The sequence below is a fragment of the Crocuta crocuta genome, unplaced genomic scaffold (assembly GCF_008692635.1).
Source record: "Crocuta crocuta isolate KB4526 unplaced genomic scaffold, BGI_CrCroc_1.0 scaffold25, whole genome shotgun sequence".
Classification (NCBI taxonomy): Eukaryota; Metazoa; Chordata; class Mammalia; order Carnivora; family Hyaenidae; genus Crocuta; species Crocuta crocuta.
This window is the reverse complement of record NW_027532015.1, coordinates 1203867-1219893: the sequence shown is the minus strand read 5'-3', so window position 1 is coordinate 1219893 and position 16027 is coordinate 1203867. Positions and strand designations below refer to the sequence as shown.

Sequence of the window (16027 nt, the reverse complement as noted above, 5' to 3'; positions counted from 1 at the left end):
GGCGGGGATGAGACTGATGGTTAAGGTTGCAAACAAGCAGTAATGAGCTCTACAGATCTAATGCACAGTAAATGAATAAAGACAATGACAATTGTGCAATAATCATGTATTGTGGTAACTACTGTTACAGTGGCAACCACACTATAATATATAAATGTATCAAAGTCGCACATTGTACACCTTAAATTTACCCAATGGTGCATGTCACATATATTCAATAACAAAAAAGAACGAAAAAGGAAGTGTTGGTTAAGTGTGATGTGAATGCGTCCTTGATTAGATTCGCTTGGCCAGCCTCAGATAAATGGATAATACAGACTCCTAGCTAGATTCCAACCCACTGCTACTGAATCAGAACCTCTGGAGGGGAGGAGGGGTGCACATTTCACGAGCACTTCAGGGGAGTCTTAGGCATACTAAAGTTGGGGCACCATTGGTCTACTGTGTCACATGCACCACAGGACAGTAATAATGAGACCTAAAAAGACCGAAACACAATGCATTTGGGTTAAGAAATATGGTTATGATAAAGGGGTATTGTTCATTGTTTTTTTTAAGTAGGCAGTGAAAGTGAGTAAATATGGTATGAAACCTGCATACCGATCTGGCTACAAGAAAAAATTGATTTGTTTGTTTTGTTTAATGCAGTTTAATATTTGGAATAACTCTGAAATGTTTTTAAGCAGAGAATAAGGAACTCAAGAGAAAGAAGCCAAAGACTGAAGAAAAAGGAGGAGAGAAATGACAGATGAACGCAGATGATGGAGACAGGATGCAGAGGAGGCAGAGTCAAGGGCACAAGAGCAGGGGTACTTTTGAAAGGTGTTTTCCCACTGAGCGCAGGGGGTAAGCAGGAGTTTGGGAGGGCCATGGGAGCATTTCTCAGCTCTACTATTATCAAGTAATAGCTAGCAGCAAGAATCCATTCACAAGTCCCTCTTGTGGGCCAGACATGGCTAAGTATCCACAGATTGCTCTAAAGAGAACGGTGCTGGGGATGCTCAGCACACGGACAATGCTTCCTGGTACAGCCCATATTTGAAATGCACCACTGGGGCACCTGCCTGGCTCAGTCGGTAACCATCCAACTCTTGATTTTGGCTCATGATCTCACAGTTTGCGCGTGAGAGCCCTACGTTGGGCTCTGCACTGACAGCGTGGAGTCTGCTTGGGATGTTCTCTCTCCCTCTCTCTCTGCCCCACCCCCATCAAAAATAAATAAACATAAATAAATTCACTTCTGTTTTTAGGACATGAGTGCTCCCCTGAAGTTCAGGAAATGTGGCCACCTTATTGACGCTGCTTATAATGAATGATGAATGCAGACTGGCAAAATACATCGTCTGAGGTGCTAGCTTGGCTCAGCTGAAGAGCTCTGCTTGAAAAAAATGTCAAGAGCCACAGGACTTTTAGAACTCTAGGGATGGGACATATTCTGAGGCAGGAATCTGCAATAGAATGTTCTCAGAGACGGACGACTTGCACTCTGAGGCATCAGGTATTTCTCGGCTCTGTTTCTTTCAGATAGTAGAGAGGTGATTCTCAAGCTGGGGCTGTTACGGGATCTCTTAGGGGTGCTTTCAAAGCACAGAGGCCCGCAGCCGACCCTCTTCCCACCTCCCCCAAGCTCCTCCCCAGGGGACTCTGAGATGCTGTGATGGTCAAGGGCCATGCTCTGTAGAAACTGTCTTATAACCAAAGTCTTTGCGGCATTTCCCTTTATTTTTAATTACTTAAAGCTGGTATCGCCGCTTCCATCATAAATAGAATGTTTATAAACCAATGTTTCTCTCTCAAATAAAAATCTAGTCATGATACAATCACTTTTTTTCTTTGTCAGACAAATGCTTTTAAAAGCATTTTCAGTATGGTCAATTCTTAATAATAATACCTTTATTTCATTAATTACTATAATATCTATATTTGAATAGCATTTTCAGTTTGTTAAGGCACCCTTAGGCACCTTATATTATTTGTAAAAACTATGTATCTAAAAAATCATGTTCATACTCTGCAATATAGTCTACTGATAGGAAACAGAAAACATGTGTTGCTCTCTGTTTATCATGATTCATAACTACATTCAAGCAAAGACTTCTCTAATTAGTTCTGTAAATGCAAATTGTACCCTGCCCCCAGGGAAGTCTAAGGTATTGACCTTGAATAATAATTCCGAGAATGTTTACATACAACCTACTCACATTTTTCTCACATGTAAGACAAAAGTCACTTGAGTGTCAGCCTGGGAATAACAGTTTTAGAATGGCTATTGGGTCCAAAGCTCTGAGTACACACTTTACCAATGGCCATGGCATGGGCTTGGAATTCAACGTGGCCCTGGCCATCTTACTTCTGTGGCTCAGACTGAAAGGACAGTCCACGGTCAATAAACACAAGGGGACAGGACTACAGAATGGCTCACTGCACTGAGATGTCTGTCCTGGTTTTACCTCTGGAAGAAAGTCCTTTCGGGAAACTCTCCCACCTGACCAGCTTCCTGTCTTCAGATTTGGTAGCATCTGAATGCTGACTGTGTTTTGGGATATATGTTTCATAGCAACCTCATAATATCATCAGGGTTTCGTGTGGTGCTGAAGGCTGGAAGAACACCTCATTCAGTGCTTGCTTGCTTCCTTCTTTCCCTCATTTTAACTCCCTGGGATTATTTATACACAAGTTCCTCTCCCCAGATTAAGTCCCTTGGAAAGCTGGAAATGCGAATTTTTACTTTTGGTTTTCCCCTTCCCCTGCCAATGTGCCTGTTACTGTTTCACACAAAGTTGGGCACTACTTAAATGCCTGATAAACATTAATAATTAGTATTCTAAGTACAAGACTTCTATTGAGTTAGCATACTTTATTTTTAATTTAGTTGATATTAAATGCATACTTAAGTTTTCCCTCTAAGTCCAACGTTTGCAAATGGTCTGTCAAGTACTAAAATTCATTCATCTCCTTGGTTCAAAATTCACTTACAAAAATTATCAAAAGATCTAAGACACAGAAGAATGTGAGTAAATACTGTTCCCGTGGATATTGTCTACACTAGTCAAATAATTTACAAGATTAGTAATCTTGTATAATACTGAATGAGTTCCAATAGTCAGAGCAGTTAGTGTGCAATATGTCAAGGGCATCGTGACATGGAAACGCTTGTTCATATAGTCCATTAGGGACAAGTTACTTTTTCAAATGAATGTGTAAATCTTAGTGAAGTCAATGGGGGTGAGCATTTAAGTGGTTTTGCTTTCTCATTTTTTAAAACGTGTATTTGACTACAAACAGCAAAATGCATTGTGTGTGTGTGTTGGGGGGAGCAGATGTCAGCCGAGAGGAAGCGGGATAGTAAAGCCCCCATGCATCTTCCTTGAACTTCTGCAAAGCTATATTTGCAACATGAATCATTCTTTTTAAAGAGAAATGTCCCATATTTTTCCCATTACTTCTTTAAAGGAAATCCTTGGGTAAAGTGTCACAGTATTTTTATTTATCTATCACTGTAAGAAGTTTGAGCAACATTCCTTTTGATAGCGTTCAGGATTATAATTCGAAATGGATGTTGGCCAATGTCACAAGTCTGGGTAAGTTGTTTGGCAAAAGTCTTGTGAATCTGTAAATCCCTGCAGCTAATGGGTCTCTGCACAGTCCAATGTGCCTTCCAGGACTTTACCCTTTTTGAGAAGGATTCTACTACTAAAACCTGTCGTCAGCTTCCTAACACTGTAGCACGGATATCTATATATACATATACACCTTACATGTATATATTCATCACTGTTTTCCTTTATACTAAGTTAGCAAACCCATAAGCAAAAAAACAAAAACAAATTTCACATTCTAAATATAATAGAACCCAAAGCAGATTAGTAAATCCTATTCACCAATAGGAACATATTTGGAGGATGTTATGGTACAAGAATAATATTTTTTTTAATGAAGCTAAAATTCCCGGTACATTATTCTAACAACATTATTCTAACAGAAAAAAAATATCATGAAATCAACATTTGCATAATGCACAGAATTACTATTTTAGATGTAAGTTTTTACATTTTGCCTATCTTTTAAAACCTTTCTACTAGTCAGTGACCAAAACTTACTGGCAAACCTAAACAGAAATGGCTTTTCTCATACACAAAACCCTCCGGGCCCCTTCAGTATGAGCAGATCTTTATTTAACAAAGGGAAAGCTTTCAGTCACAAAGCTGTGATCTGGCTGAGACTGAATTTCAGTTTCATCAGGAGCCCATCCTTTAAATAGCAGATGATAGACCAACTGGATCTTCTTACTGGGGCCCCTTCGGAATCTCTTTCCTGTGCCTCAGCCTCTCTCCCATGGCCATATCCCTTGTATGACGCATACAGTCCAGAGACAACTGGAATACCAAGCCATAACTGAGTTCATTAAGCTTTCCCTCCAGCACCGCATGTCCAGTGGGGGGGAAGAAGAAAACAAATAACTCTTGGGAGTCCATGGCCAACGATCTCCTAATACCAAATCACCTCCACTTAACAGTGGCAAAAGCAATTATGGATTAAAGATCCAGCATCTATCCTACGAACCCCACGTCACACGAAAGCTATGCACAATGGAAGAAACTCAAGGAGATGCCTGCCTTGTGACATCGCAGTTACATTCTGGGAGCTCTGAGTCCACACCGCCGTCCTCTGCCATCCTCCGGGCACACAGATCTTCTGCCACCACCATGAAGCTCTCAACTTGCAAAAGTTAGGTCTGCAGAGCAAAATGCTAAATCCTGCGTGGGGATGAACGCGTCCCCTTGTCTGCGTATGGAAGTATGAAAATGCTCACTCTAAACAAATGTTGGTAGGTCTCTGCCTGATAATATGACACTGAGCAGTGACAAGTGGTCATGTTTCTAAATAAAACCTACATTCATTAACATGTGCCAGGCCTGATCTCCTGGAATGTAGGCCACGAGTGTAAGAAGGGGAAAAGGCTCAGTGTAATCTGCAAAGGAGGGGGAGGCTTTCTAAAGAAGGAAGGATATCAAAAATAAGGCCCGCCTGCGGACACTCTCCCATTCTGGAAGAACAGGCAACTCTTCTTGCGGGCTGTTTGCTAAGTTGGAAAGGATATTTGCAAAAGATAAATCACCCAACTGCAAACAAACAAAGCCTCCACAAGTATGGCCCATTGTGGTAGCAAAGGAAGCAACTTCTTTTTCTCTGCTGTTTGAAATGCCAGCTAAATGGTGTAAGTAGGAGTGTTAGAGGTGGTCTGGGAAGGTGGGATGGAAGAGATTTTCGGTAGAAAAGTAGTTGGTCTTCACTTTTGGACAAACTATGTAAGCAGAAGAGTAACTGAAGAAATATTATTCTTCCCCTAATATTCAAAACCTTTGTCCTTTTAAAAATAATGATGTGCAGTGACAAAAACATTTTCATTTTAAGATACTAAAAAAAAAAGTATCCGTTCATTTGCTTGGTGGGATTCAGATAATTTTCTTTTGTGAATTTCAAGAGTTTCAAATTTTCTGCACCGAATCTAGAGTAATTTCATAACTTAAGCTTTTAAAGAAAATATCCTCTCAAATTATTAATTACTGGTAATTTAATAAAATGTGACGAATGCTGGCTGCTTTAAATCCTTTCTGGATAGAAAGGTTAGGTTATAAATAAATGAATAAATAAGTATAGGTTATAAATAAATAAATGAATAAATAAAAAATAATGGACATTTGCTAAATTCTTTTTAAAAGGCCTAGATGATGAACTACAAAATAAAATGAAGCATTTGGTTCTGGTTATGTGAGATAATTGCTTTTAAAACAGAAACATTTTCTTTTTAAAAGAAAACAAGCCTATATTTTACATAAGAAATATAGTCCAGAAAACTTAATTATAAATAAAATTATTTTTCAAATCCTGCTCTTTAAAGATATCCTATTGTGTATTCTTTATAAGACAATCACTTTTTTAATTTATTATTTTTAACAATCAGGAATATAAACATTACTTTACTTTACTTTGGTTAAAGTAATATGTTGGTCATGATTCCATAACACTAGGCAAGCTTATTTCTTCTTGATTATGACTAACATTTCTAAAAACATGAGATCTTTGAAAACTTTTACTGCCATCATTTTCCTAGTTCAATTCCTTTTTACCTTATTTAGTTCTCCTCATGGGTTAAAAAATTTTTCCCGTGCTCATTATCCTGAGGGTAATATATTTATGCCAACACATTAAATACAAAGCAAGGCTTTAAAAAAGACACAATTACCATAACAGCAAAAAATGGTAACAATATCAATGCTCCTCAGCAGGGAAAATATTGGATAAACCAGAGAAAATGTATATATTAATATNAGTATTATAATTTATCTATAGTTTATTTATATATAGTTACATATAATTTATTTATAAGTATTATATTATAGTAATATAATTATAATAATATATATAATATGATTATATTCTATATATATTTTATTATGGAATACTCTGTAGCTATCTAAAAGAATGAGATTGGCATATGTGGCATTTTATAGTCTTCATGACCCTTCCCCTTGCATTGCCTCTTTGGAGCTATGGCAGTTATTTTTAGGAATCTTTTGAAAATGAGGAATCTAGGGCTCAGAAAGCTTACGCAGCGAGCCCCAGGTCACACAGGCAGAGCCAGGTAGACTAAACTCAGGACTCCTGATTCATTTTGCGTTGTAGCCATGCCTGCTGCATCAATGCATTCCTGATCCTGGCCAGAGTTTTCCGAATTGGCCGCCTTGAGATAATGCCAGCCATAAATTCCAAGAATCAAGTTTTCTTTTTCTTCTCGTGTAGGTGGAACTCCAAATCCCTTCTAAGGGCAGCTGCTACAACTTCACAAAGCCTTCCCTGCACTGCATATGCGCTTCACCTGCACAGCCTCTAAACTCCCCCTGGGCTGAGAGAGTGTCATTGATTGAGCCCTTTGCTGTTCTAAGGTACTGTCTCATTTAATGCTCCTAATAAAAATTTACACGTGTGGTAACTGAGGTACTGAGAAGATAAGTAACTTGTCTAACATCCCAGTGTAGGTGAACCAGAAACACGTTCTAATTCAAGCAGTTGGGGCCTTAAGCCCTTGCTCTGCTTTATTCTTACCTGTATGTATGGCACTTGCTGTACTATGTCTTAAACTGGAGATACTGAACAAATATTGGAGCGACCACTACATGCAAAGAGCTATGTGAGGTTCTAGCTTCACTATGGACACACCTACATCTTAGTAGAGAAAAGAAACTATAAACAACTGATCACACAAGACATTTTTTATAGTAGAGGGAAATTCTATGAAGCACAGTACACAAAGCCTGCTGGGAAGGTAAGAAGAATCTCACCTAATCCAAAGAACAGGAAGAACATGAAGAACAATTTGGAGCAGCCAAGCCAGAGGGGGGTAAGAGAGTGAGCGGGAAGATAGAAGGAAGGCCTGAAGTGAGGAGTCATGTACACACCTGCTTTATACCCTTACCTGGGTAGGCACCATTTTCTTTTCATTTTTACATCCCTAGAGCTGGAGTCAGCAAACTACGGCTAGCCACCTGTCTGGGTAATAGAATGTTATTGGAACCTAGTTTCATTTTTCTGTGTCCATACTGTCCAAGGCTGCTTTTGTGATACGGCAGAGGGATTTCAGCAGGGACCATTTGGCCCCGCAAAACCAGGTATGTACTAGTTGTGTGAAGAAGGCGTGCTGAGCAAGCTTAAAAACAACCAGTGGCCCAGGACCACATATTTCATGACTCCATGCATACGAACTGTCCAGAATAGTAAAGCTGTGGAGGCGGAAAGTGACTTGGCCGTGGCCTGGGGCCAGCGGAAAGAGGCAGGGTGGAGGGGAAAAATAAGGCTTTTATTTGTGGGTGAAGAAAATGTTTTAAAATTAATTGTGTGATGGATGCACAGGTCTGTAAATGTGCTAAAAATCAATAAACTGTATACTTGTGATAGATGAGTTGCATGGCATGTGAATTCGATCTCAATGAAGGTGTTATTGAAAAGAAAAAGGGAACCAAATAACTCTTGCCAAATAACCAAAGTGTGCTTTGGTTTTGGTGATGGGGGTTTAGGTTTGATAGAGGGAAGAGCAATATCCTTATATTAGAGAGAAGAGTTAATGAAAAAAACCCAAACAACACACATTGCAACAGAGCACATAATTAAGTCTGACCTTCCTAAAAATGGGAAATGTTCAATAATGCATTTCTTGTAAAAAGCACTAAAAAACTATTGCTAAAAGACAGATTTCCTGTTAGTCCTGAGCTCTAGAAAAACTGCTATGTGGTTTTTTTTCACAGAGTTCACTGACAAAATGAGAGCCGGAATCCTGGCAGACAGTTTTACAGAAATGATAAATATGTCAATGACTGTTTCTTATGCTGACTCTTTTTACTTAAAGTTCATTTGTTTATTTTGAAGGAGCATGTGAGAGGGGGAGGGACAGAGAGAGAAGGTGAGAGAATCCCAAGCAGGCTCTGCACTGTCAGTATGGAGGGGCTTGATCCCATGATCCCACACTGGGCTCAATCCCATGAACCATGAGATCATGACATGAGCCAAAATCAAGAGTCGCACACTCCACTGACTGAGCTACTCAGGTGCCCCTCTTATGGTGACTCTTACGAAAGCCAAGGGCTCAGAAATGCTTTGGCCAGTTGTCATGGCTGATGTTGACCAACAGAACTTTCTGGGTTGAAGAAAATGTTCTGTATCTGCAGTTCCCCATACGGTAGCCATTATCTTCATATGGCTAATGAGCTTTGGAAATATGACTAGTACAACTGACTATAATTAAAATTAAGCCATAATTGTATCCCATTTCAGTTAATTTAAAGACCCCCACAGGTAGCTAGCTAGTGACTGCTACATTAAACTGAGTAGGTCTGGAAACTATGGAGAGGATACTAAACCACTATCCACTAAGACCTAAAAATAACTAAATTTTGTTGCCCTAAAAAGCAGACAATTCTTAGTGAAAGTTTAAAAATTCAAAGCAAAACACATTTATTTGTACTCAGAATGGTCTAAGCTAATCCACTAGTGACAGGAAGTTGACTCAAAGTCATGCATTCTGTCTGCATGCAACAGGTTTATTAGCAGCGGATCTTCTTTCTTTTCTTTTTCCTGTTTGTGTTAGCCAGAAAGCTATTCGCCTGAAAATATGATCTTCAGAAGTAATCTCTCCATTCCCACAAGAGCACCAAAACAGCATGGAAATATCAAAAGGCACAACCAAGTTGTGTTCTGCATTAATGAATCAGTGTTGGAAAAAAAAAAAGTTGGAAGAGGGAAGAGTGGTGAATGAGACTGAACCATGGAAACTTGATATTTGAGCTGCCCGGTCATAGTTGAGGATGGGTGTAGGGAACGATCAGCTGGTCTGTGTACTCCTGAAGCTCGGATAAACAAGGAAATGGAAAGACAATGTGATGGCCAAGTGTCATTTAGGAGAGGCATCAAGGAGACTATGAATCCAGTGTGGATTAAACTCTAGAGCAAATGAATGGTCAGCACATCATCAGGTATACTTTGGAAGGAGGCAATAAGAAATGGACAGCATATTGACAGAATCTCCTGTAAGAACTGCATCTGTGTATGGGAAGACTTAGGGGAAGTTTTAGCGACTGTAGTATAAAGCATGTATATCCTATAAATATTTAATTGATTCAAGTTTACTACTGTATTTCTGGAAGAATAAATAACACCTAGAAAATCCTCACTTGAACACAGAAAAGTTATAAATAAACACGACTTTGAGGAGAAATCATCTACCTCCTTTGATGTAATGTTGGCGAACAGCTGGGCATATACTAAACTAGCTGCTTATCATTAAATTATATTACATTCAATCTAAAACATCTTTAACATAGTGTATCTCTCATATTCTATACCACTGAGCCACTAAAGATTAGAAAGGAACGTTAACTAGTTTAACTGGATTACATGGAAAAATGTAAGCTAACCCATGAGTCATAATCTAACCAAAAAAAAAATCCAGGGATGTTTATCAACTGGGTGGCTTCCCTAAGAAGGGTATTTATAGAATAAAGAGCTTCGGTCCATCCTTCTGAAATAAGATTTCATTATCATGGACTGAGAAGTGAAGCTAACCATAGCAAGGGTTCTAAAGCCTACATATGCTGAAATACGAGGAGTAGTCGAGCTAAACCATACGTTTCCATTTCCCTGTAACACCTTTACCAGGGCATTTAGCTCATCACTTTACTTGATTTCCTTGCATGTCTCTACGCCCACCATGAACTTCTCAAGGAAAGGGACCTCTGTCTTTGCAGCCTCGAAATACCTCAGAGCTGATGTCAGCACTTTACAAAGGACTGTGAAATGGGATCGTTGAAATAAATAACAGAATCTAATTTCTTTTTAATTGCATTCTTTAGAGCAGGGACAAGGAAGTCATAAGTCTGCCAGACAGGATAATATAGTCTCCAAAGCATGGGTGGTAGAGACATATGAACCTATAGCGTGGTCACTGGCACAAATTAAGGGTTCAGTAAACAGTAGCTATGAGAGTGGTGGTGTTAAACATTTTAAAAATTGATAAACATTGATTCTGTTTTTGTTTCATTATTGCTAACATAAATTATAATCTCATCTTTGTATAAATTCGCTTCTCTTGGATAAAACTCCCTCTGTGAAAAAAATGTGCTAGTTGTTTTCAAAATCAACATATGTAATTGCCATGACCATATGCAATTTGTGTGGGCACACGGTATTCAAAAGGCACTATTTCATGTCCAAATTCAAATTTTAAAAAGCACATTGTTGGTTACCTCCACAATAGCTGTGAATCAGAAGCATGTGTAATATTCGAAGTCTCTGAACTGCCATAAAAAAGAATACCCATTCAAATATTCAAGTATTCATTCATTCATTCATTCACTCAAACATTTATAGAGCCCAAACTGAGGCACTGTTCTTGGTCATGACACATAGTGGACAGAACGGACAGAGATGTCTGTCCACGTGGAATCTACATTCCAACATGAAGCCAAGTTCACCTCAAGTAAAGGATTTACTTGGTCATTCCCTTTACATCAAATAACACAGTGCCTCATTAATTATATCAGACTTTTATATTGCTAATAAGGACCCTTATCCATTTTAATTTCTTTACTTTTATCTCTTTTCCTCACCCTGTCCTTCTGCAACAGAAGCTGAATATAATATTCTTCCCAGATACAAGGCAGATACTTCAGTTATTAAACCTAAACACAAAAATATAATAATGCAGCAGATTATTTTTACAATGAAGCAGAGTGGCAATAATTAGCTTTATTCCCACATTTTGCTAATTAGAAACATGGTAGGAATGTGAATATATATACATATATAATTTATATACATAAAGTTTTCCTGTTGCAGACAAAAATGCCCTCTGTGGACACTGGTCAGCAGTTTTACTTCCTTCCTCATAGAAGGTTAAATACCCACAAAGCTCTGAAATACAGAATTTTCCTTTAGAGAATGTTTTTTTTTTTTTTTTACTTTCTCTCTTTTTTTAATGTTTTATTTATTTCTAAGAGAGAGAGGCAGCATGAGCAGGGGAGTGTCAGAGAGAGAGGGAGATACAGAATCCGAAGCAGGCTCCAGGCTCTGAGCTAGCTGCCAGCACAGAGCCTGACATGGGGTGAACCCACGAACCATGAGATCATGACCTGAGCCGAAGTCATGACTGATCCATGACTGACTGATCCACCCAGGCACCCCGGGACTTTCTCTCTTTAAGCTAAGTGCGAACATCATTGAATTTATTAAATGAGAAGGCGAATTTCAAAGTTGAGGAAAGTGACATTTATGAGAAAAGCCTATGCTAAAATGGTGGGGATAAAGAACAGAGAAAGAGGTTCACTGGATTATCTTGAGCTGCAATGAAAGGTGGACCGAATGCGTTAAAATCCTGCATATGTGTGTCCTCTCGACCAGCATCCTTTTTACCTGGCTGCCATGAGATCCAGCAGATGCTGCCAGCGGTCATTGACCTTCCCAAGCTTGTACTCAATTTCAGAGGCTTTGCTTTCATGGCTGGCTCTAGCGAGTCGTTCTCCCATTTGCTGGAGCTGTATTTTGTTCTCTTGGGCAATGGCAATTTCCTCTTGATAATCCTGCATAATAAATAGCAATCACAGAGGTCAGAAATCATATTCTTTATGCATTCAGGCTGGCTCTACTAGAAACATGATAATTACAGTTTTCTACTGCTTGGAAATAGTTTGGGCAGGAAGAATACTGTGTGATTATCAGTCCATGTACACAAGCATTAATGGTACCTATTATTTTCAGTATGTACGTAGACTCTAGATTGAATTTTCCTACAGATGTTTTTAAAGAGGCTGGAGATGCTTTGGTTTACTTAAAATGGGCATTAAAAAAATCAGTAACAGTATATACATAGATATAAAAGACAAAACCTGAAAGATTTTAATGCCAGGAAATTATATCTTATTGTTGTAATCACCAACCTGGTGTTATATTTAGAATCAATCCTCATACAAATAGTTGCTAAGAGGCTTAGAAGATACGTGTGTGTGTGTGTGTGTGTGTGGGCGTGCATGCACAATTATATATGTGCAACTGACATATATGTATATATGTAAATGCATTTATGTATTTTCGTCAATTATTTGTGCAGATTATTTTAAGAATTAATACCTTCATTTGAAAGAGCTATCCTCTATATAATGTCAATATTTTACAACACATAAATCAAAGGCAAATTAACTCACAAGAATAAAAACCATTAATCTTAGAGGTTCGTTGGGTCTCAAACCTTCTTCATTTACCCAGTTTCTGTACTCATTTCTCTTAAGGACTGTTTTGGAGAAGGAAACACCGGCTCCATGTGCAAGAGAAAGTCTGCTGAATGGTATGGCTTAAGTGATGACGAGTGGACATCTCTTGTCCTCTCCAACCCTAACCGCCTGACCAATGGTCCCTTTGCTCTCGTCACAGTGACATGAGCCAATCTTTAGAATCACCTTTTTCATTTTGGGGTTAAACCCTTCATGCAGCAAATGTTAACTCAGCAAAATAATATACAACAATAGGTATTACAGGGCCATGGATATACTTTCTCTTGCCTACAGTTAGTGTGGAAATAGGGCAAGCCTCTCAAGTCAGTTACTGAAGCAAGAAGGCCCCAAATAAATGGGAGAAGCCAGTGCAATTTTATTCTATCTCAGTGTCAAGTGCTCTCTTTCGGCCCTGCACCCCACCGCACCTGTCCTCCATTTTATGTGACTTCAACACCGTGGGATTCTGCGATCAAAACCCGGAGGCACTGACACAAGAGGCAAGCTCATAGAGACTTCTTTTTAAATCCCTTAACTCGTTTTATACAAGAAGAGTATAGTTCATATTTTAAAGATTATTTCTGACATTCTGCCAGATAGCATAACAAAACGAACGTTTTTCTAAATTTTAAAGTGTGGTTGTATTTTGTTCAAGAGATAGTTTTTCCCGCACCCCCAACATACGCCTTCTTAAATTTCATGAAGAAAATCAACGAGACTATAAATACACACTTAACCAGAATTTACTCTGTAGCAAACTTCATTATAATAACTATAGTACATTAATTATGTCTAGAAGAGCATTTTTTGGTATCCGGAAACTATCAAAGGGCAACGGTATGGGCAGATAGTGAAATGAAATCTGTATTATCTTAGTCCACATTTTAAAGGTTTACAATATCAAATATACTAATGTTTATCGCTAGAATTTTGTATTTTAAGTGGAAGCCCATAATATGGTTATTAATATTGCATGCTCACACAGTAGGGTTTTTTTTCTCTTTATGTGTATATGAGTGCGTAAAGATATTTTTCCTACTATTTACATTTATTTTAGAATGAATGAGGCTCGGATTCATTTATTCAATAGTGACTGAGATTTATGAGAAGGCAGGCATTGCTTGGGGTCAGGAGATGATGCACCGATGAACAAAATAGACAAAGACACTTCCAGCAAAGCTTACAGTGCAGTGGGGCTTCCACTGTACAGGGGTAACAAACAAGTACACAGGGAAAGTACACTGTAAACCAGGCAGTGATATGTGCTAACAAGGAACATAAAGCAAATGAAAATAAAAATGGCTCATTGTCCAAAAATAATGTGAAAGCACCGCTGACATCATCAAAAACATTTCTAAATGTTAATAAATTGGATCAGCCCTACATTGACACGAAAAAGGTTCTGGAGCCACACAAATGTTTAGAATAATTTAAGTCATACACAACTTGAAAATAATAGGAGGCAAAATTCCCAGCAAGTCTTAACTCTTATAACTGTCTATAAATTAGGTTTTACAGAGAAAATGTCAGTTTAATTAGCCATGAGAATTTTTTTCTTTTAGTTTCTCTCTAGTGATTTTTACCTCTTTAAAAACAAAAACAAAACCACAAAACTAATATACATAAATGATTCCTTCTGAACGGGTAGCTAAGACCAAAAGTTGTTGAACATTGGTCTCTAAGCAGATAATTTACTTCATCGCATCCATGTATTTTGTATGTGAAAGAGGCCTTTCCATGCAAGTTTCATATTAAGAAGATCAAACGTTTAAAATATAGTGTTCCTTTGGGGCACGTGGGTGGCTCAGTCGGTTAAGTGTCTGACTTTGGCTCAGGTCATGATCTCACGGGTTGGTTCGAGCTCCACACTGGGTTCTGTGCTGACAGCTCAGAGCCTGGAGCCTGTTTCAGATTCTGTGTCTCCCTCTCTCTCTGCCCCAACCCCACTCGTGCTCTGTCTCAAAAATAAATAAAAAACAAACAAAAAAATTTAAAAAAATATAGTGCTCCTTTTACAACAAAAGTAATTTAATAATGAGTAAGACCATGTTTTTATACCTATTAAAATTACACTAAGCATCATGAAGAGTGAAAACATATGTAGCCCCACATCCTGTACCTTCTTGAGCTTCTCTATCATTTCTTCAATGAGAATGTCTCCATTTTGAGAAACTTTGCTTTCCATCTGGGTCAGCCATTCGCAAAGCTCCTTGTTCTTTTCACTGAAGACTGCCCATTCATTCAATCTCTCACTCACTTGCTGCCGCCGTAAGGAGAGCTGAAAAGTTTAAACGGGAGACAATGTAAAGGCAGAATCAGATCAGAGCCTGTACCCTGAGGAAAAAAGCCAATCAAGTCAGTTGGATGGACTGGAAAAAGCGATAGCTGTGCATTTCTTTAGGTCACTGTTTCCTGGGACACAGTCCCAGGAGCGAATCTCCAGCAAGTTGTCACAAGAACCTGTTGTTAAATGCCAGGGGGAGGCATCCAGCCCTGTACTTCCCTCCTGAAGCATTGCATGCACATTCACTCACTAAAGGTTCTGAACAATCCACTTCCACACTGTGATTGGTTCCACGCAGATATTCTACAGCATCATTAAAGTACTTTTACTGCAAGAGAAGAAACGGGAAAGAGAGGAAGGGATAGGAAAAGAAGGAAGGAAAGAGGAAAAAAGGAAAGAAGGATAAAAGAAGGGAAAAGGAAAGAAAATAATAAGGAAGAAAATGGAAATGGAAAAAAAGAAGGGAGAAAAGAAAGAAGGAAGCAAGAACTGAATCTCAGGTATCTGGAGAGGTTGGAACAATCAGACACAGTGGCCGGAAGTGGAGGACAGATCTCTCGTGGCTCAGCTCTATACCAATCCTTTCACTTTCGACAAGTTCTCTTACTTTCCTCCTGCTTTCTTTTTAATTTATTTACCTTTGTGTCTCTTCCTTCTTTCTTTTCATAACGGCTTTATTGAGATTTAATTCACGTACCATACAATTTTGCTAGCATAATGTTTTTAAAGGTCATCTAGGTTGTACCACGGGTCAGTGCTTCATTCCTTTTAATTATTGAATATATTCCATTGTATGGAGAGACAACATTTTATTCGCCAACTCAACTGCTGATGGACGTTTGGGCTGTTTCTACTTCTCGGCTGTTATGAGTAATGCTGCTATTGTATGCCTGTGTGGGGATACATGTTTAGTTGCCTTTGGGGTATA

At 38.6% G+C, this 16027-nt stretch overlaps 1 protein-coding gene across 2 annotated transcripts in view; it reads right to left on the bottom strand.

Moving 5' to 3' along the window:
* Window positions 1-16027, bottom strand: part of SYNE1 (spectrin repeat containing nuclear envelope protein 1) — a 457258-nt gene that overhangs the window by 47297 nt on the left and 393934 nt on the right. For both annotated transcript variants that reach the window (XM_077775982.1, XM_077775981.1), the window contains 2 exons: window positions 14935-15093; window positions 11962-12128 (listed from right to left, as the gene is read on the bottom strand). In XM_077775982.1, the coding sequence (XP_077632108.1) occupies window positions 11962-12128; window positions 14935-15093 (326 nt within the window). The remainder of the gene's footprint in view (window positions 1-11961; window positions 12129-14934; window positions 15094-16027) is intronic.